Source organism: Eleutherodactylus coqui, chromosome 4, assembly GCF_035609145.1.
Source record: "Eleutherodactylus coqui strain aEleCoq1 chromosome 4, aEleCoq1.hap1, whole genome shotgun sequence".
NCBI classification, from domain to species: domain Eukaryota; kingdom Metazoa; phylum Chordata; class Amphibia; order Anura; family Eleutherodactylidae; genus Eleutherodactylus; species Eleutherodactylus coqui.
In genome coordinates, this window is record NC_089840.1 from 29,198,960 (window position 1) to 29,221,860 (window position 22,901).

Consider the following 22,901-nt stretch of genomic DNA (forward strand, 5'->3'; position numbering starts at 1 on the left):
CTGTGCAGAGAAAAACTATGAAGGGGCAGTAATGTTAAACCAACTGCAGCCCCTTCATTCTCAGGATCTCTAGGGTTCCCAGCTTTTGAACCCCCATCGATGATGGCGTAAGGGGGTAACACATAAGCATGGGCGAATATTCATGCTTCCATACAAATGCCTAATCAGATAAGCGGATGTATCTGACTTCTAGGCTCATCTCAGAATAATGGTGGTTTTTGGTTACATATGAAAATATAGACTTACCTGTACAATATCCAATGACTGATCCTCAATCGCCAATGCCAGTGGGACAGCCTCGTTTTTAACAAGTGCAAACATTACCCCGGTACTTGTAGAAGATCGAATGTTCAGTGTAACATTTACTAACCAATCTCCATCGGCTGAAGTGCCATCTGCTATAGAGAAAGATGAGGAATTCAATATCTGATTGGTCCATAGAGATTAATGTAATCCCTGCTCCATGCACATAAAAGGACCTACTGTAATTGACATAAATCTGGGCCACCCCTCCGCCGGGGTAATAAGAACCTTCCTGCACCGACACCAGGCAATGCTTGCTCTGCTTTTCTTGAATAACTTCTTTTACCCCCAGCGCTCCTTGATTCATCAAATTCCATCCGCGGATGCATCCATCTAATCGTGGGTTAATCTGCAATAATATGATAACAGGATGCATGATGCTTATGACCATATCTTGGTGGGGGCATTTCTCAAAGCCTGGGGGGGGGGGCAGGATGATGAGATTTGAAAAGGACAGTAATGGAGTAGGGGCACTTTAAGGTGAAGATGGGTGGTTGAGCAGGGTGGGGGCTTCAGCCAAACAGGGCACAATCTCCTACCCACTCTCCCTAAATGGTATGGGATTAACTCCCCCCTGACAGCAATAAAAGGAGGGCTCTTTGGAATGGTTGGGATTGGTCATGCAGGAAGGGAGGTATTGTCATGGCAGTTTTGACGGGGAGGTGGAGAAAAGTCCTCAAAATTGATGTGGAAACCCAAGGTTTTGAGGGTCAGAGTTGAGCCAGTAAACTCTGGACTCCATAATCTGTGGTTAAAAGTCAGATGTCTGTCTGGCAATAATCTGCAGATTCTTTATTAATGGGCTAGGTCTTGATCACCCAGATGTGGGTGTAGGGATTTTGGTCATACCCAAATCAGATAATTGGTACTTTCAAGTTGTGCTAATTGGCTGAAGGTTAAAAGTAGATTGTTCTTAAAGGGTTTTTCCAGGCATTTACTATCCTCAGGATAAGTCAACTCAGGATCCCCACCAATCATCTGATCTTCTGTCAACTCTCAGTGCAGTCAAGCCAGATGTCTGCATTGGGGTTAGAACCAGAAATGTAACAGAAGGTTTCATTTTCATTAATTTTAATGGAAGCAAAGCCTTCCATTACACTTCTGACTCCAACCCAATCAAGACAAATGACTTGGCTGCACTGACTGTGGGGCTGAGGATCAGATGATCATCAGGAAACCCAAGCAGCAGACCACCACCAATCAACTATTGATGAGCTATCCAGAGAATATGTCATCAATAGTAAATGCCGAAAACCCCTCTAAGTGGGCAAACTGAGGGCAGATTTTGGTCACTTTGAGGACCTCCTTTCATCTGGGTTTTTGGTAACGTTTTATATGTGCTGAGGGTTTGGGACCTCACTTGGGCGAGGAGACTTTTTCCTAATGTTTGTCATTTATGTCAATAAAATGGCTGCTATGACCAATTAAATCCATTCCAGCTCTGTTGTCCTTATTGGAGGTGGGGAAAAGGTTTGTAATGAAAGGAAGTTGCCAATTTTCCTATCATATGGCAGAATTATTAATGAATACTACAAATTATATAGTATAGGTGCTAATATCAGCTATTTTAGATGTATTAGAGGCTACTTGTGTGAATATTTTAAAAGCTCCTATAATCTAAAATGAAAGATACAAATAACAGAAATAATCTTGAATAAAAATATTCTACTGTTTTGTGTTTACAGCTCCCATGCAGATTTATGTGTCTCCATGGTTACAGACTACAAACAAACCCTGTGTAGTCTGATCCTGCAGTCATATGTTACTCCATTCACTCTGCCCTCTATTATAGCATTAGCAAGAAGAAAGGGCAGCCTGCAGGATCAGACTGCATACATGGGTGAAATGCTGTTTAGCACATAAACAAATAATAGACCAAATACATTATAATGTGGCACTTACTTGCCAACTCTCTCAGAATGCCCAGCATGCTCATGGAAAAGTGAAGACCTCTCACACTCCTGAAAGAGTTGGCAAATTTCCCGGGGACTGTACAAATACTTCAGGGCTTCTTTACTGTGTCCCCCCAAATGTCGTCCAGCTCCTCAATGTCTTGTCCTATCAGAGCAGAAGAGTACATGCGGTATATCCCAACTTCTCCTCCTGTATCCTTCTCAGCTCTGAGGTGCCGGAGAGTCAGGATAGGCTATGTGTACTACAAGTAATGTAGGAGCTGGATGAAGTTTTAGTGGCAGCTATGGACTGCAAGAAGGGAATGTGTGTAGGGGAGATTATTACTTTGGGGGCCATGCTAGTTCACAGGGGCACTAGTTGTGGTAGAACAGACGGGGCACTATTTGTGGTAGCACAATTAGTTTGTGGCAGTACAGTCGGGGGACTATTAGCTTTTGGGGGCACTATTTGAGGGGACAGTTTGTGGAGAAACAGCAGGGAAACTATTAGTTTGCGGGGGTACTATTAATTTGTGGGAGCACAATGAAGGCACTATTAGCTTTTGAAGGTACAATTTGCTGGAACACTATTAGTTTGTGAGGGCAGAACAAGGGCACTATGAGTTTATGCTACACACACACCACTCTCTCAAATCTCCCTGAAGGCAGTTTCTAAAAGCTGGCAAGTATGGTAAGCATCCAAGAAGGGCGCGGTGGCATGGTACCAGTTGGGTGATTAGCTGGTTGTTTATGAGCTACTGTGGCTTCCAGATAATTGCCCGCTCACTTATTTTTCGCATTTAGTCAGTAAAGTAATTTATATAAAAGAGGATTAGAGAGTAGACATTCCTTGAATTACCGGTTTAATGAGATTTTCTACTTTCCGCGGTAATCCTGCAATGTAGACTTTGGTTTCCACAATACCGTTTACAGGTTTAAACAGATATTTGGGGTTGTTGATATTCATAACAGCTTCTTTTGCGATCTTAACGCTGATGCTGTTTTCCATTTCTTCCACAGACACCTAGAAGAAAAAAGTGAACAGCTTCTTATTGCCATTATCACAGTGGAAGGAGCAGAGACTAAGAGACGGGACAAGGGAATATACCATAGGTGTGAATGACAACAATGACTGGAGCCCAAGTCTCCACAGTGGTTGGATGTCTGATTGCTTCTGTCACACGTTTTACCCAAATTACGGTAAACATGCTAACCAAATGTCTTTATTGTTTGCTCCAGAGGAGTACTGTTTCTTCTTGTGGAGAGGACACTTGTAGGCCATGCAATGCTCCTCTGGGAAATTTGGTATGTAAATGAGAGATGGTACAAAGCCTCTGAGGTGCCACCTGTTGGAAGGCAGCTTCCCTGTTAGTCAATGTCTGACTTTCGAACAGACATTGACTAAGAATATAAACCAAACCCAAGTCTGTTCTACAAGGAAAAGATAACCATGTGCAGGCGGCTGTTTTGAGTTTTTGCCCATAATTACTATACAGTAGGGTTCTGATTGGTTGAATGAGAGGCCAATGATGTGGGTTGGGAGGTGTACCGCTTCTGCTTGTGGAGGGTCCTAAGTAGGTTAAGGGATTTTCCACATGTACAGATAGAAAGTAATAACTAACCAAGATACTACTTGCCCACTTCTATATAGTGGGGGGATAGCTACATAGTGAATGGAATGGTAAAATTAAACTCTAATTAACTTCATTCTGAATGACTGGCAGATGGAAGGAAGACCCGCGAGAACAATGCCAAATGTAACAGAGAATAGCCAAAAATGAAGCTGACCATTAGAGATGAGCGAACGCGTTCGTCCGAGCTTGATATTCGTGCGAATATTAGGGTGTTCGGGATGTTCGTTATTCGTAACGAACACCATGCGGTGTTCTGGTTACTTTCACTTACTTCCCTGAGACGTTTGCGCGCTTTTCTGGCCAATTGAAAGACAGGGAAGGCATTACAACTTCTCCCTGTGACGTTCAAGCCCTATACCACCCCCCTGCTGTGAGTGGCTGGGAAGATCAGGTGTTCGCCTAATATAAAAGTCGGCCCCTCCCGCGGCTCGCTTCAGATGCCTGGTGAGTTAGATGAGGGACAGTGCTGTTTGTACCGGAGCTGCTGTAGGGAAAGAATTGGTAGTTAGTGTAGGCTTCAAGACCCCCCAAAGGTCCTTATTAGGGCCACTGATAGCTGTGTGTTGGCTGCTGTTAGCAGTGGCATTTTTTTTTTTTCTCAAAATCGGCTCTGCAGAGCGTTGCACCTGGCATTAGGGACAGAATTGCTGCATAGGCAGGGAGAGTGTTAGGAGTGAGTGTAGCCTTCAAGAACCTCAACGGTCCTTTCTAGGGCCATATTTATCCGTGTGCAGTTCTGTTCAGGCTGCTGTTAGCTGTGCTGCATTTTTTTTGGGCTTCTCAAAATCGCCTCTGCAGAGCATTCCACCCTCCATTGATACTGCAGGGAAAGAATTGTATAGGCAGGGCCACAACACAGTTATTATTCATAGAATATACGCAGTGCGGCCTTTTGCTTGTAAAACAAGTGAAAATAATTCTATTTGTCCAGCCTCTGTCCGTCCTAACGCCTGTGGACACGTGTGAGCTGCGTGAACAACATTGCTAAATCATACGCACCCAGCTACGCTTTACTGCTGGCTTCGCCATTTGCTTTCCTTAATTGGGAAAAAAAATACCTGCTCTGCCAGAGTTATAATAACTCTGCTACCCTCACGTTCTGTGACACATAAGCAGGGACACAGCACAGTTATTAAACTTCTCATGTTCATTGAATATACGCAGTGCTGCCTTTTGGTGGGAAAAAACTGAAAACAAATCTATTTGTCCAGCCTGTGTCCGTCCTTACGGGCTGTGGACACGTGTGAGCTGCGTGAAAAACATTGCTAAATCATACGCACCCAGCTACGCTTTACTGCTGGCTTCGCCATTTGCTTTCCTTAATTGGGAAAAAAAATACCTGCTCTGCCAGAGTTATAATAACTCTGCTACCCTCACGTTCTGTGACACATAAGCAGGGACACAGCACAGTTATTAAACTTCTCATGTTCATTGAATATACGCAGTGCTGCCTTTTGGTGGGAAAAAACTGAAAACAAATCTATTTGTCCAGCCTCTGTCCGTCCTTACGGGCGGTGGACACGTGTGAGCTGCGTGAACAACATTGCTAAATCATACGCACCCAGCTACGCTTTACTGCTGGCTTCGCCATTTGCTTTCCTTAATTGGGAAAAAAAATACCTGCTCTGCCAGAGTTATAATAACTCTGCTACCCTCACGTTCTGTGACACATAAGCAGGGACACAGCACAGTTATTAAACTTCTCATGTTCATTGAATATACGCAGTGCTGCCTTTTGGTGGGAAAAAACTGAAAACAAATCTATTTGTCCAGCCTCTGTCCGTCCTTACGGGCGGTGGACACGTGTGAGCTGCGTGAAAAACATTGCTAAATCATACGCACCCAGCTACGCTTTACTGCTGGCTTCGCCATTTGCTTTCCTTAATTGGGAAAAAAAATACCTGCTCTGCCACAGTTATAATAACTCTGCTACCCTCACGTTCAGTGACACATTAGCAGGGACACAGCACAGTTATTAAACTTAGATTATTCATTCACTAAAGGCAGTGGGGCCGTTCGTTTTCCAAAAAGTGCAAAAATAATATTTGGCCTGCAGTCTTGCGCCAATTTATTTCCTGCCTGTGAAATCAAATCACTGGTAATACAGCATGCTGAGGGGTAGGGGTAGGCCTAGAGGACGTGGACGCGGCCGAGGACGCGGAGGGCCAAGTCAGGGTGTGGGCACAGGCCGAGCTCCGGATCCCGGTGTGTCGCAGCCGACTGCTGCGCGATTAGGAGAGAGGCACGTTTCTGGCGTCCCCACATTCATCGCCCAATTAATGGGTCCACGCGGGAGACGGTTATTAGAAAATGAGCAGTGTGAGCAGGTCCTGTCCTGGATGGCAGAAAGTGCTTCGAGCAACCTATCGTCAACACGCAGTTCTGCGCCGTCCACTGCTGCAAATCCGAATCCTCTGTCTGCTGCTCCTCCTTCCTCCCAGCCTCCTCACTCCACTACAATGACACCTGCTCAGGAGCGGGAACACTCCCAGGAACTGTTCTCGGGCCCCTGCTCAGATTGGGCAGCAGCGGTTCCTCTCCCACCAGAGGAGTTTATAGTCACTGATGCCCAACCATTCGAAAGTTCCCGGGGTCCGGGGGATGAGGCTGGGGACTTCCGCCAACTGTCTCAACAACTTTCTGTGGGTGAGGAGGACGATGACGATCAGACACAGTTGTCTTGCAGTGAGGTAGTAGTAAGGGCAGTAAGTCCGAGGGAGCAACGCACAGAGGATTCGGAGGAAGAGCAGCAGGACGATGAGGTGACTGACCCCACCTGGTGTGCAACGCTTACTCAGGAGGACAGGTCTTCAGAGGGGGAGTCAAGGGCATCAGCAGGGCAGGTTGCAAGAGGCAGTGCGGTGGCCAGGGGTAGAGGCAGGGCCAGACCGAATAATCCACCAAGTGTTTCCCAAAGCGCCCCCTCGCGCCATGCCACCCTGCAGAGGCCGAGGTGCTCTAAGGTCTGGCAGTTTTTCACAGAGACGCCTGACGACCGACGAACTGTGGTGTGCAACCTTTGTCGCGCAAAGCTCAGCCGGGGAGCCAACACCAACAGCCTCACCACCACCACCATGCGCAGGCATATGATGGCCAAGCACCCCGCAAGGTGGGACGAAGGCCGTTCAGCGCCTCCGGTTTGCACCGCTGCCTCTCCCCCTGTGCCCCAACCTGCCACTGAGATGCAACCCCCCTCTCAGGACACAGGCACGACCGTCTCATGGCCTGCACCCACACCCTCACCTCCGCTGTCCTCGGCCCCATCCTCCAATGTCTCGCACCGCACAGTCCAGCCGTCGCTAGCGCAACTGTTGGAGCGCAAGCGCAAGTACGCCGCCACGCACCCGCACGCTCAAACGTTAACCGTCCGCATAGCAAAATTCATCAGCCTTGAGATGCTGCCGTATAGGGTTGTGGAAACGGAGTCCTTCAAAAGTATCATGGAGGCGGCGGCCCCGCGCTACTCAGTTCCCAGTCGCCACTACTTTTCCCGATGTGCCGTCCCAGCCCTGCACGACCACGTCTCCCGCAACATTGTACGCGCCCTCACCAACGCGGTTACTGCCACGGTCCACTTAACTACGGACACGTGGACAAGCACAGGCGGGCAGGGCCACTACATCTCCCTGACGGCACATTGGGTGAATTTAGTGGAGGCTGGGACCGAGTCAGAGCCTGGGACCGCTCACGTCCTACCCACCCCCAGAATTGCGGGCCCCAGCTCGGTGCTGGTATCTGCGGAGGTGTATGCTTCCTCCACTAAAGCACCCTCCTCCTCCTCCTCCTCCTCCTCTGTCTCGCAATCAAGATGTGTTAGCAGCAGCATGTCGCCAGCAGTCGGTGTCGCGCGGTGTGGCAGCACAGCGGTGGGCAAGCGTCAGCAGGCCGTGCTGAAACTACTCAGCTTAGGCGATAAGAGGCACACGGCCCACGAACTGCTGCAGGGTCTGACACAGCAGACCGACCGCTGGCTTGCGCCGCTGAGCCTCCAACCGGGCATGGTCGTGTGTGACAACGGCCGTAACCTGGTGGCGGCTCTGCAGCTCGGCAGCCTCACGCACGTGCCATGCCTGGCCCACGTCTTTAATTTGGTGGTTCAGCGCTTTCTGAAAAGCTACCCACGCTTGTCAGACCTGCTCGTAAAGGCGCGCCGGCTCTGCGCACATTTCCGCAAGTCCCACACGGACGCTGCCACCCTGCGCACCCTGCAACATCACTTTAAGCTGCCAGTGCACCGACTGCTGTGCGACGTGCCCACACGGTGGAACTCTACGCTCCACATGTTGGCCAGGCTCTATGAACAACGGAGAGCTATAGTCGAATACCAACTCCAACATGGGCGGCGCAGTGGGAGTCAGCCTCCTCAATTCCTTTCAGAAGAGTGGGCCTGGTTGGCAGACATCTGCCATGTCCTTGGTAATTTTGAGGAGTCTACCCAGGTGGTGAGCGGCGATGCTACAATCATTAGCGTCACCATTCCTCTGCTATGCATCTTGAGAAATTCCCTGCAAACCATAAAGGCAGCTGCTTTGCGCTCGGAAACGGGGGCGGGGGAAGACAGTATGCCGCTGGATAGTCAGGGCACCCTCCTGTCTATTTCTCAGCGTGTACAGGAGGAGGAGGAGGAGCATGAGGAGGATGAGGAGGAGGGGGAAGAGACAGCTTGGGCCGCTGCTGACGGTACACCGGCTGATTGCCTGTCATCCTTTCAGCGTGTATGGCCTGAGGAGGAGGAGGAGGAGGAGGAGGAGGATCCTGAAAGTGATCTTCCTAGTGAGGACAGCCATGTGTTGCGTACAGGTACCCTGGCACACATGGCTGACTTCATGTTAGGATGCCTTTCTCGTGACCCTCGCGTTGCACGCATTCTGGCCACGACGGATTACTGGGTGTACACACTGCTCGATCCACGGTATAAGGAGAACCTGCCCACTCTGATTCCCGAAGAGGAAAGGGGTTCGAGAGTGTTGCTATACCACAGGACCCTTGCGGACAAGGTGATGGTAAAATTCCCAGCCGACAGCGCTAGTGGCAGAAGGCGCAGTACCGAGGGCAAGGTAGCAGGGGATGTGCGTAGATCGAGCAGCATGTACATCCCAGGCAGTGCAACAGTCTTTAAGGGCCTGGCCAGCTTTATGGCTCCCCACCAAGACTGTGTCACCGCTCCCCAGTCACGGCTGAGTCGGCGGGAGCACTGTAAAAGGATGGTGAGGGAGTACGTAGCGGATCGCACGACCATCCTTGGTGACGCCTCTGCCCCCTACAACTACTGGGTGTCGAAGCTGGACACGTGGCCTGAACTAGCGCTGTATGCCCTGGAGGTGCTTGCTTGTCCTGCGGCTAGCGTCTTGTCGGAAAGGGTGTTTAGTGCGGCTGGGGGAATCATCACAGATAAGCGTAGCCGCTTGTCAACCGACAGTGCCGACAGGCTAACACTCATCAAGATGAACAAAGGCTGGATTTCCCCAGACTTCTGTTCTCCACCAGCGGACAGCAGCGATACGTAAGCAATACGTAGGCTGCACCCGCGGATGGAAGCTACGTTCTCTCTCACCATCCAAAACGGGGACATTTCTGCTTCATCAATCTGTGTCTAATATTCCTCCTTCTCCTCCTGCTCCTCCTCCTGAAACCTCACGTAATCACGCTGAACGGGCAATTTTTCTTAGGGCCACAAGGCTCACTCAAATAATTTTTCTGAACAATTTTTATAAGTTTCAATGCGCTTAAAAGCGTTGGAACTTTAACTTGAACCAATTTTTCGTTACACTGGGCTGCCTACAGGCCTAGTTACCACTTAAGCCACATTAACCATTGCTTACATGGAACGAAGACTGCGCTCCCGCTATACTGCTGCTTCAGAATTGTTACTGGGGCCTGTCTTGAGTGCTACTATTGCTTACATGGAACGAAGACTGCGCTCCCGCTATACTGCTGCTTCAGAATTGTTACTGGGGCCTGTCTTGAGTGCTACTATTGCTTACATGGAACGAAGACTGCGCTCCCGCTATACTGCTGCTTCAGAATTGTTACTGGGGCCTGTCTTGAGTGCTACTATTGCTTACATGGAACGAAGACTGCGCTCCCGCTATACTGCTGCTTCAGAATTGTTACTGGGGCCTGTCTTGAGTGCTACTATTGCTTACATGGAACGAAGACTGCGCTCCCGCTATACTGCTGCTTCAGAATTGTTACTGGGGCCTGTCTTGAGTGCTACTATTGCTTACATGGAACGAAGACTGCGCTCCCGCTATACTGCTGCTTCAGAATTGTTACTGGGGCCTGTCTTGAGTGCTACTATTGCTGACATGGAACGGACACGTGGAGAGGACACGTAGTGCCTCAAAAACATCCCCCTCCTCCTCCAACAGGGAAAACATTGTTGGCAAATGCCTTTGCATTGGTTCGTCTGGTGGCAGTCCAAGAATTTCACCTTTACCGACACTACAAGAGAGCCCCCCCACCATCCCCCCGCCACGGCCTACTTAATCCTGGCCACATTCCGAAAACCAACAAAATACAACCGTGCTACTAGGTCCGCAGTCACCACCACATTACCACCAACGCGGTTACTGTTAAGGTGCATATAACCACGGACACGTGGAGAGGACACGTAGTGCCTCAAAAACATCCCCCTCCTCCTCCAACAGGGAAAACATTGTTGGCAAATGCCTTTGCATTGGTTCGTCTGGTGGCAGTCCAAGAATTTCACCTTTACCGACACTACAAGAGAGCCCCCCCACCATCCCCCCGCCACGGCCTACTTAATCCTGGCCACATTCCGAAAACCAACAAAATACAACCGTGCTACTAGGTCCGCAGTCACCACCACATTACCACCAACGCGGTTACTGTTAAGGTGCATATTACCAGTCTGACTGGGGCATGCAGACACCTTGACAGAATGAATAGTGTGTGGCACATAGGTTCCCCATTGCTATGCCCACGTGTGCAGCTCCTGATGGCGGTGGCACAGGATTCTATTTCTCATTGCTTCTGTACAGCATTGTGGGCTATCGCTCCCCAACTTTTAAAGAGGGTCGCTGCCTAGCCGTGCCAACCTCTGCAGTGTGTGCCTGCGGTCCCTCGTCATGGCAGACGCAATTCTAAATAGACATGAGCGTGGTGTGGCATGAGGGCAGCTGAAGGCTGCCCAGGGACACTTTGGTGTGCGCTGTGGGGGGGAGGGGGGGCGGTTGGTCAGCATGTAACCCAGGAGAAGTGGCAGCGGAGTGTCATCCAGGCAGTGATTGTGCTTTGTTGGAGGTAGTGTGGTGCTTAGCTAAGGTATGCATTGCTAATGAGCGCTTTTCAGAAGTAAAAGTTGTTGGGAGGGGGGGGGGCCCACTCTTGCCGCTATTGTGGCTTAATAGTGGGACCTGTGAACTTAGGATGCAGCCCAACATGTAGCCCCTCGCCTGCCCTATCCGTCACTGTGTCATTCCCATCACTTTCCTGAATTGCCCAGATTTTCACACATGAAAACCTTAGCGAGCATCGGCGAAATACAAAAATGTTCTGGTCGCCCATTGACTTCAATGGGGTTCGTTGTTCGAAACGAACCCTCGAGCATCACGGGAAGTTCGTTACGAATAACGAACACCCGAACATTTTGGTGTTCGCTCATCTCTACTGACCATCAAACGCATTGGCCGTCGCAGTAATACAGTAAGTGAGAGCTATGAGAGGAGCGGGCAGATTACACAGATATTGTTCTGTAAACCATGAGACTATTAACATTTATAATCTGAAAGGTATGAAGGCGTAAAATGCGCACAAAGGAATACTATTCCATATTTTTGTCTTCCCTTTTACTAGCTAATACTATAGTCAACCAATATAACAGACTAGCTTACCCGTCGCACGTTGCTGCGAAGACAGACAGACATACATAGATTCGTTTTTATATATCTAGATAACAACCAATCACAGCGCAGCTTTCATGTTACCTCAGTGGTATAATATATAACAACCAATCGCAGCGCAGCATTCATGTTACGTCAGCAGTAAGAGAAATAACAACCAATCACAGCGCAGCTTTCATGTTACCTCAGTGGTATAATATATAACAACCAATCGCAGCGCAGCATTCATGTTACGTCAGCAGTAAGAGAAATAACAACCAATCACAGCGCAGCTTTCATGTTACCTCAGTGGTATAATATATAACAACCAATCGCAGCGCAGCTTACATGTTACCTCAGCTTTATAATATATAACAACCAATCACAGCACAGCTTTCATGTTACCTCAGCAGTATAAAATATAACAACCAATCTCAATGCAGCTTTCATGTTACCTCAGCAGTAAGAGAAATAACAACCAATCACAGCGCAACTTTTTCCGTATGTAAAATTTGGACGCTAATTCTTTTGCGCTTAGAATTAAATAATCGAGTTGGGACCCATTAACTTTTCCTATTTATGACATAATCAATGCTCGTGCCAAATTACATCGGGAAGTGATGGAATTAGATTCCGTACGTAAAATTTGGACGCTAATTCTTTGGCGCTTAGAATTGAATAATCGAGTTTGGACCCATTAAATTTTCCTATTTATGACATAATCAATGCTCGTGCCAAATTTCAAGTTTCTATGACATTGGGAAGCAAGAAAATTAGATTCCGTACGTAAAATTTGGACGCTAATTCTTTTGCGCATAGAATTGAATAATCGAGTTGGGACCCATTAACTTTTCCTATTTATGACATAATCAATGCTTGTGCCAAATTTCACGTTTCTATGACATTGGGAAGTGAGAGAATTAGTGGCAATGATAGAAATCGAACAATCTACGTGGGAGGGGGGGGGGGGCATAACTGTCGACGACGCTCGCACGCGCACCATTTATCATAGGATAGATGTACTATGCCAGTAAGCCTCCCAGGAGTGTACTCAACAACCTCCCAAAGTTTCATGGCGATCGGATGAATGGTGTAGTAGCGCATAAAGGACAAACAGACAGACACACACGCATACATTCAATTTTATATATATAGAAGATTGATCTGTCTTACTATGTGCCACTGTCCGTTATTGATCGCTTTCCCACCAGTTGTAACTTTCGTCCATAAGTCATTCTTGAACTGAATTTCAATCTTTCCTTCTCTCAGAGCCAGCAGGAACCACGAGGTGCTGTCGGCAGACTCCGCGTACAGAATCACCCCCTCTCCATCGTACGTACGGAAGTCAAACTCTGCTGAAAACCTATTTGGAAAGTGAATTCTGTAATGAGAGCCTTGTTAGGAGGAGAAAAGGTAATGAGCGGCCCGTACAGGAATCGTTATAATTCATCGGCTCAGTATATCGTATGAAAGAACCTGTAATACACTGAATGGCCCTATTATTAGATACTCCCATCTAGTAGGACGATGGACCTCCTTTGGTCTTCAGAACCTCAACTATTCATCCTGGTTTCCACCCATAGATATCAGACGACTAAAAACATTCCTCCCACCTTTACTTCATCTCCACCAGCTGACAGAAAGGGCTCATTAATTCACGCATCTTGCGCTAAATTCTAATCTCCCATCAGCACGGTGTAGCAGAAATCTAGATTCATCTGACCAGGCAAGGTTCTTCCGCTGTTCAGTGATACAATTTTTGTGCTCTTTTGCCCACTAGTGTCTCCCTTGCTGTTTCTCTTAGACACAACGGTGCTGGAACGAGTCATCTACTGGTAAAGCCCATCTGTCCTAAGGAACGGCGAGTTGTGCATTTAGACATCATATTGGTGCACCACTGTTTGTACTTGGCTACTCCTGACTGTGCAGCTCTTGTTGATAAGAACAATTCTTGACATCCTCCTCTGACCCCTTTCATTGACGAGTTGTTTCTGTCCACAGGATCCCATTTCGCTGGATGCTTTTACTCAATCACACCATTCCCAGTCTACTCTCCACACCGTTTGGTGGGGGGGTTACTGCAGTCATTGAGGCAAAAGGCAGCCCAACACCATATTGAAAAATGTGAAAAAACTCCAATTTCATCACCTTCTATGTGTGTCCCGATACATTTGGCAACATAAGACAGCTAGATAAAGCGTCATGTGATGCGAGACAGCTGTCGCCTGTTTTTTGAGCCCCGTGTCCCGGTTTTCCACCTGCTATTTTTTTATATGACATAAAATGCTGCTTTCCATTCTGAATACCGAGGAGCGCCGCCTTTACATCTTTCCTTTCTGGATACAACATAGTGTGTGTAATGTAACTGAAAACTTTAGAAACTAAATATCTGTAAAATATTCATAAAATGATTAGTTTAGTGTAGATGACAAATGACATGATTAACCCCTTATTGACGGGCCAATATTAGGCCCTGGTGACCAACCAATTGTTCAGCTTTTTTCACCATCACGTTCCTTAATAACTTTTTGATTTTTCCATTAACATAGCCGTAGGATGCTTTGTTTCTTACATGAAAAATTGTATTTTTTAATGACTTCTTTTCTGAGTGCATATAATGAGTGCATATATATTACCTATTAATTTTGGGGGGTGAGGAGAGATTGGGGGAAAAAAAAATTGGGGAGCATATAACATTTTGATCCCTTTTTATTCATTTTTTTCAGGTACAAGATGAACAATATTTGCAATTCTGGCATTTAAAAAAAAATTATTATTACAGTGAGGTATAAATAATATGTAAAATTAATTCTGCGGGTCAGTCCAATTACGTCAATACCAAATCTAGATCTTATATTTTTTCTACAAATAATTTGCTACTTTTTCACTTTTTTTTTGTAATAAAAAATGTTTGTTTTTTTTTAATCCCCATATTCAAAGATTCATATTTTTTCCATCTATGAGGGTTTTTTGCAGGAGTTAAAGGGATTATCCCAAGATAACAATTTATACCCCATTCACAGGATAGGGATAAGTGACTGATCAGTGGGGGCCAACCGCTGGACAGTCCTATATATCAGAGGTCCCCAACTCCAGTCCTCAGGGACCACCAACAGGTCATGTTTTCAGTATATCCTATGGTAAGAACACCTGTGGCAATGTCTAAGGTAATGACAATAATTACATCACCTGTGTAACACTGAGGAAATCCTGAAAACATGACCTGTTGGCGGTCCCTGAGGACTGGAGTTGGGGAACACTGCTATATATCACCATATGGAGCTGCAGCCAAGCATGCACTCTGCCACTCCATTTAACTCAATGGGACTGCTGCATACAAGCGAGTACAGCTCTTGGCAATCTCCAGCAGTCCTAGGGAGATGAGTCTAGCATGCTCAACCACCACTCCATTGATGATTGGTGTAAGTCATAGTGGTCGAACCTCCACTGATCAGATACTTTTACCCTATTCCATAAGTTATCTTGGAATAACCCTTTTATCCAAAAAATTATTTTCAAGACATTTCAATCTGGCCTGTCATCCATATCACATCGGGAAGGTTCAGGTAGCCGGTTCTGCTGCTAATGTCAAGATCTAGGGGTCTTGATCCCTTATTTTCAGCAAAGCGGTCCCCATATGACTGCAGCCTACTCTCATCTGAAAGGGGAGCAGGAATCTAGAAAAGCTTGGTCCATGGACTTGCAGTAAATAAAGTTGCTTCTACTTACCTTGTAACATCCGGTAGTTTGAACCTCAGGTAAACTACAGGTATCCCTGTGAATTGTTCTGCCAGGTACAGAAGTTCATAATTAGTCTCCAGGTTGAGTGGAACACAAACAGGGATGCTCTAAACCAGAGAAAACAATGTATTATGTAATTATTGTTCAAGGAACTGTCCAATAAAGAACTCAAAAAGTCAGTCCCTACAGCGGATGATCACCTGCTACTTATTTTCCACCGATCTTGCCCCTTGGCTACTTTGTAGCTCATCTCCACTAGTTCAGAGTTGTGAACTGTGACTACAGGTTATCTCTACACAGTGTCTACAGGAGTCTGAGCAAGTCTTAGACACACCTCCTGCCTCATCATTGGCTCAGTGAGAAACTCGTCTCATCATTGGTTCAGCCAGCTGCTCTGTGGCTTCTCCCTGCAGCTCTACCCCCTCTGATTGGCTGCTGTGTATAAACACTAGCCTATCACATGATCACCAGGAAGTCGGAGCATGGAGAGATAGTAGTTTCTATTACTGCATGGATAAAATGATTGTAAAGTATAGATTATAAACCACCAATGAGAATAACGAGGATTATCAGGTAATTGCTGCAAATTTACTGAGAAGTATGAGTCTTGGTAAGAGGGAGTTGCTTTAGGGTGTCTTTACATGGGTGAGAAACATGTGCGAGTTCCATCCAATGCGATATGGACAGAATTCATGTAGGCACAGAAGCCATTATGTTAAATGGGTTCATTCACAAGGGGGATTTTTCTCAGACCAAGAGACTGAGATAGAAGAATCAAATCCCAGCAAGTCCTACTTTTGGATAAATCTTGTTCAAGAATTGCCTATTATTTCCCATAGGTGTATGAAAAAAAATCACATTACACTCGCATGTCACATGGTTTGTATGTGAGTGAGGTGCGTTTCTCTTCAATTATCGGAACATGCGAATCACATGCATAGTGATGCAGCGCATTTCTAAAGCCAAAGAGCATCGAAAATGCTGAAAATTGCAGGTTTATAAGTACGAAATCAGTCCGATTTTCTAGGACTTATATCACACTGAATTGTGTAAATACAGCCTTTAAGGGGTATTACAGTGATGTAGCTTTTTTCAGTTTTCACTGGATGGGTGGGGGTCTGAGAGCAGGAGGGGGGTCTTATTTGCAAAATCTACAGTCGTTTTCAGATCCAACCGAAGTGACATGACTTTGAATGGCATCCTGCCTTTCCAATCGCTTCAATGGGGCTGATGAAGATAGTCGAGCACAGCGCTTAATTATTTCCATCAGCCTCATTGAAATGAATGGAGCAGCACCACATTTACTCCAGTTGGTGCTGCGATGCAGCAGTGACCAGAAATGGGGTAAATGGGTCAAACCACTCTCAGGGTTGGTGGGGGGTGCAGTGGATGGGTGGAATCTGAAAAGATTTTCACCCCTTTAAGCTATTTTGCTAGTGGACGATGACCACGACATATATAAAATAGTATTCTTTTTATCATTAGCTTTCACTATCGAGGCAGGAATTATTAACCACGTCATGCTGAGCGTTCCTACGACATGACTGTAGCCAACAGTGGCTGTTTCCATTGGCTATCCAGTATCGATAAGACCAAGACAACTTGGAAAGAGTCTTCACTCAAGTGGACAACTTAAAAGGGGTTTACTGGAATCAATCATGAATGGCCTTTAGTAGGATAGGTCATCAATGTGTAATTATTTAGGAGGGGTCAACTCCTGGAATGGAGATGAATGGTAAGGTACTAAACATGGGTACTACTGTAAAGGTGCTCTAGTGCTTCAGCAGGCATCATTGCCACTTTTTGCTAAGTGGTAAAGTTTCCAAGAGACCTGACCCACACAAATCATATAGTTATAGCCTATCCTAAAGGTAGGCCAGCAGTGTTATTTAATGGATAACCTCTTTGGTAAATGGATGTACCAACATTAGGTGCAATATTTGTAACCAAGTGCTTCTTAGAACTTGACTAGTGATTATTAGGAAATTATAGCACCAGTGTTTCTGGTGGCACAAGGTGCCACACAGCTCTGCTACATGCACATCACACACACAGCTCTGCTACATGCATGTCAGCACCTCAGACACACACAGCTCTGGTACATGCACATCACACACACAGCTCTGGTACATGCACGTCACACACACAGCTCTGCTACATGTGCATCACACACGCAGCTCTGGTAAATGCACATCTCACACACACATACACAGCTCTGCTACATGCACAACACACACACAGCTTTGGTACATGCACGTCACACACACAGCTATGGTACATGCACATCATACACAGCTCTGCTACACGCACGTCATACACACACACAGCTTTGGTACATGTACATCACATACAGCTCTGCTAAATACATTTTTCAACCCATACAACAGGGATCCCAACCAGCACAGCAGAGTCCTGCACACACTGATCACCCCCAGGTCATGTGATCCCAGACTCCTCCCACACAGGTGACTGATCACATGATGGTGACATCATCACAGGTGCTGTAAGCACATGGCTGTTGTCTGGCTCTGCACGTTTTTAATACAGTGAAGAACCAGTGATGACGTCACTGCCATGTGATAAGGGGCAGAGCTCAGAGCCCAGGTGACTGATCCCATGACGGTGACAACATCACAGGTCCTGTAAGCACACGGCTGGTGTCAAGCTCTGCCTGTATCTCACTCCCTCACAGATAGGTGGTCGTTAGTATTTTGAGTGGCATCTTTACATGTAACTCACACAGTCACTCACTTACAGACAGGTGGTCATTAGTATTCTATAGCAACTGAGGCCGCGGGGGTTTGTAGGGGATGTAGTCTGCCTGTAATCTGCACAGTAATGAAGGATATGTGATGAAGTCACTGTCATGTGATCAGGGGAGGATCATGTAACTCACTCACAGACGGACAGGTGGTCGTTAGTATTTTGATAAGACTCTTCCACATCCCTATTAAATTTTCATTTTCAGGTTTATTAGCTGTGTTCATTCATAATAAGGATTTCATGATGTTAACTTATGAATGCATATTGTAAGGCGTTTTAAGTAAGATAACAGATAATAGTGAGAATGGATAAGCATTAGGGGCTATAACGCTTACTTCATTTACCTTGTGTCTCATATAAGGATTTATTTTAAAGTTTACAAATCATGTGTTCCCTCCCCAGTGTTGTCATCCCGCTGGCCCCTCGTCAGCGGTCCAGCTTGCGTTCCATTACCCGTACTAGGGGCGCGTCCAATGGAGTGACGTCATCACGCCACGTATGCACGTGTCACGTCACACGCAGTGCACGTAGCGGGGCGCCGCAGGACGATGAGCTGAACGCAGCCGGCTCTGGGAGACAGGAAAGTTTACACTCCTATCAGGTAATTAATTTTGTAATAGAATAACTATATAAACTATGAGGTAGTATGATACAGTATGTGCTTGATAAAGTCATTTTTATGACGAAACACGCTGCACCTGTTGTTGACCGAGGAATAAAGAAGGACATATACCATTACCTCGTTTCCTGGTGAGAATATTTCCAAAGGAGCGCAGATCCTTTTTTTGCATCTAGTGGGTCTCACTGTAAGTGAGACACGGAAGGACCGCTTGCTCTCCTGCCATAGCCCAGCGGGATATAAGGAATACCCAGGTCATATAATATCATTTAAGGCGCACAAGGATATGGAGGTGATAGTGGAGTCTTAACTGAGGCTCCACTATACACCGGGTAAGTGCATACCTAATTTCTTTTATCCATCCAATTGGATTCCTGGACCAATAGGAGCGCTATCCTAACTCATACTTTTACATCCCTATTAAAGGGATTGTCCGAGTTATGTAAAGGCCTCTCACCAGGTCTCTTATGCTGTAAAACAACAGCAGGAATCAGTGAGTATCAGCTGATTTGTTATTTTACAAGTGAGAGGCCTTTACATAACTCAGACAATCCCTTTAAGTACTTCAAGTGTAGCTAAACTTGAAAAACATACATCTGGCCTGTGATAGTGACATGTCAGTAGTTTTGATTGGTGGTGTCCAGGTGCTAGGACTCTGCTGATGACTAAACTGAATTGACAAACATGCTCATCTGACTGCTTGTGCCCATCTGAATGATATCAGCAAGCGGTGTATGGACTCCATAGACTTTATGTGGAGCCTGTACACTGCTTCAAGCAGGGACGGAAACAGCAGAACGGGCACAGCACATAGCTGAGCGCTTCTTCCCATTGGCTTTAGTGATCAGAGTGGGTCTCAGCGCCCATACCACCATGATCATGACCTGAGAATGGAGGTCTTGTGTCCACAGTAAGAATGGAGTGGCGGCCTGCTCCATTTATCTCTATGGGACTACTGAAAGACAAGCCGAGTGCAGAGCTCAGCAATCCCCGGCAGTCCCATAAACATTAATGGAGCAGCAGCACGCATGCTCAACCACTGCTGCATTCATACAGTGGTACATGGGATTCCTGTTCTCATGAATCTAGCGATCAGACACTTAACCCCTATTCTGAGGATGAGGATGAGGATGAGGTTGCAACAACCCCATTAACAATGTAGTAACATTCTGACAGCAGATAAAAACTGTATTCCCACCATCTAATATTAGATTTTGTGTAAAGCTTAAAAATCAGTGTGACAAATACACTATCCTACCAAACGTAAATGGACATTTGAACAAGAATCAAAAGCAGTAATTACTTCCATATGTTAATACTGAGTGGGGCCCCTTTGGCCCTAATGACATCGGATACTCTCTGTGGCATACTTTCTACTAATGTCTAATACACTTCAGCTGGTATTTCCCTCCAGTCATCCTGCAAATGTCTAGTGAGTTCTAGATGGACATTGTTGATATTTTATGACCCAACACTCCAGTTCATCCCAAAAATGTTCCTGCTACAAACTATGGCTGACACCTCCAAGGGTCTGCATCTCATGTAGCATGGTTTAGGACATGTGACACGCTAATAAGTCACAATCCATTCTACTGATAGGGGGGTCCAAATACCTTTGGTAAGATGAATCGTGACTTCAATTATATAAGGCCATTCAAATATAAAAAATTGTATAAAGAGTCTAATATTGGCTTGAAAGAATGCTGCCATCCAAAAGGTGGCGCTGCAGAGGTATTGTTCCATCTTCCATATTTACATATATTTCCCAGAGGAGCATGCATGGCCTTATAAGTCTCCTCACTCACATTCTAAGTGCTCTCCTTACGGAGTAATGATACCCCTCCCAACTCACACCCCTTTTGACTCACACTAGCCAAGCCAGAACCCTACTGCACACTGATGAGGGGCAAACACTCCGAAATTCTGGCTTGGTTTTCAATTCCCAATCATTGTTTCAAAGACAGGCCTAAAGGATCGGACCTTGATTTGCAGGAATGCTGCCCTCCAATAGGTGGCGATGAAGAGGTATTGTTCCATCTTCCTTATTTGCATATAACTTTTCCTAAACCCAGATAGTACATTCCGTTCTACGTAGGAACATCTATACTGGGAGATATTAATATCCTGCACACTACGGCGTGTTTCTCTACCTCGAGAGCTGCGGCTATAAAAGCCAGCGTCGGGAGCAGCTGCTGCGGCATCCAGGTGCACGAAGCACGTCGATTGTTCTCAGCACATGGGAGAAGAATAAAACAGGGGATGATATCAATAATTGAGCGGTGCAGACCGTGTGCCATCGTGTTCAGCAGCTAATTGACTCTGCACAGTAGGGCTGAGAAGATTCACCTCTCCGGCTTCTCCTCATTACAGATGTGCCGCCACCGGGAAGATGAAACACTGATGGGAAGGTACCGCAGGGTGCAGCTGTCAGCTCCACTAATAAACCGCACAGGATAGCAGATGATAGAGCAACGGGGTTGTAATAGTAGATTCTAATAGAAAAATGGCGCATATGAGTCCTGATCTCCATTTTTTAAGAATTAAAGGGGTTTTTCCATAAAAGATTTTTATGTCAAGTCATTAGCGCCCGACTGGTGGGGCCCTTACCAGTCATCTGTTCCCACCGCTCATGAGCTGTCACATTCCTAACCTGGATAGATCCCCAGATAAAGGTAAGTGTAAGGGAGTAGGAGGCATCTTCCTGTGTGGACTGTGACCCCCTCAACAGTTTGGGTTTTTTTAATGCATTTACATGGTTCCAGTGGTTCCTTAGTTCTATGCACTTTGTGAATCCTACCGACTGCGCCATAATGTAACACGTCCGGCCAGAAAACCACATGCTCGTATTACTTTTGCAATGCTACTAAAAACTGTTAGTATATAACAAACTTTTCAAAGTTGTTGTCAAGAAGCAGTTCTCTAAAATGTCCAATAGGTACTTAGAGGTGTCCATCCAGCTCCTATAGTATTCTGCTCATCCCCGAAATCAGAATATATGGTGAAAAGGGGGTTGCACACAAAATACTGTCAAGTTGATCGGCTAGGATCCACCACTGAGATGCCCGCTGGTAGTGCCGTAATACACAGGGGTCACAGCAGAAGCTCCTGCTCAGACCCCTGTGTAGTGGCCAGCTGTTGTAACTGCAGGCACAGCTCTCACAAAAATCAATGTGCAACCGCAGCAACCTACTGATGAAAAACGTATGCGGTCAACCGTATAGTAGATTGGCACCTACAGAGTGACCGTGAAAAGAAACAATTAGGCCCAAAATCTAGCCTTGCAATGTCCTCCTCATACAAGAGAGGTGGTTTACAGCTAAAAGGGGTTGTCCAACTTGTTTTCCAAGGTGAGTATACGATACTTTCTTATATTTGTTGCAATGGGAACATGTTTTTGAAGAAAACAAATAACTTTTAGTGACGGTAGTTGTGACACAAGTGAAGGACGGATCACATGGGCCCATCCCAGTACTTCTGTTAGGCCAACATGGGTCAGGGACATGGAGCACATGTCAGATTTGGCCAACCTGATAGGCAGTTAAAGAGACTGTTTAGTATAAGCAAATGCACGCAAGATAAAGGCCTGTGCTCCCCTCCTCTGGAAAAGATATACAGGTGTGCTATGTATTTTTATTTGTAGGGAACAGAAGACTAATACAGTCCCGACACTCAATGACCACTTTATTATGGACCCCCATGTAATAGAACGTTGGACCACCTTTGGCCTGAAGAACTGCTGCAATTCATTGTGAAGATCCCACTAGGTGATGAAACCGTTCTGCAGGAATATCGGCCCCTGCGCACAGGAAGCTTCTTGTATTTGCTGCAGATTAGATGGAGGTGCTGACATGTTCTGACCAGCTGACAGGAAGGGGTCATCGGTTCATGCTGCTTGTGCCAAATTCTGGCTCCATCAGCACGGAGCAGCAAAAATGTGGGTCCATCTGACCAGATGATGTTTTTTCCACTGCTCAGTGATACAATTTTTGAGCTTTTTGCCCCCTGAAGTGTTGACTTTCTGTTTCTCTTAGACACAATGTCTCTGGAACTTGTCATCCGCTGTTACAGCCCCTCCGTGCTAAGGAACGACAGGCTGTGCATTCAG

At 46.2% G+C, this 22,901-nt stretch overlaps 1 protein-coding gene across 1 annotated transcript in view; it reads right to left on the reverse strand.

Moving 5' to 3' along the window:
• The window catches only part of PROS1 (protein S), a 67,049-nt gene that overhangs the window by 563 nt on the left and 43,585 nt on the right, over positions 1-22,901 (reverse strand). The window contains 5 exon segments of the mRNA XM_066601513.1: positions 247-398; positions 484-652; positions 3,055-3,219; positions 12,847-13,036; positions 15,403-15,521. Of these exon segments, the coding sequence (XP_066457610.1) occupies positions 247-398; positions 484-652; positions 3,055-3,219; positions 12,847-13,036; positions 15,403-15,521 (795 nt within the window).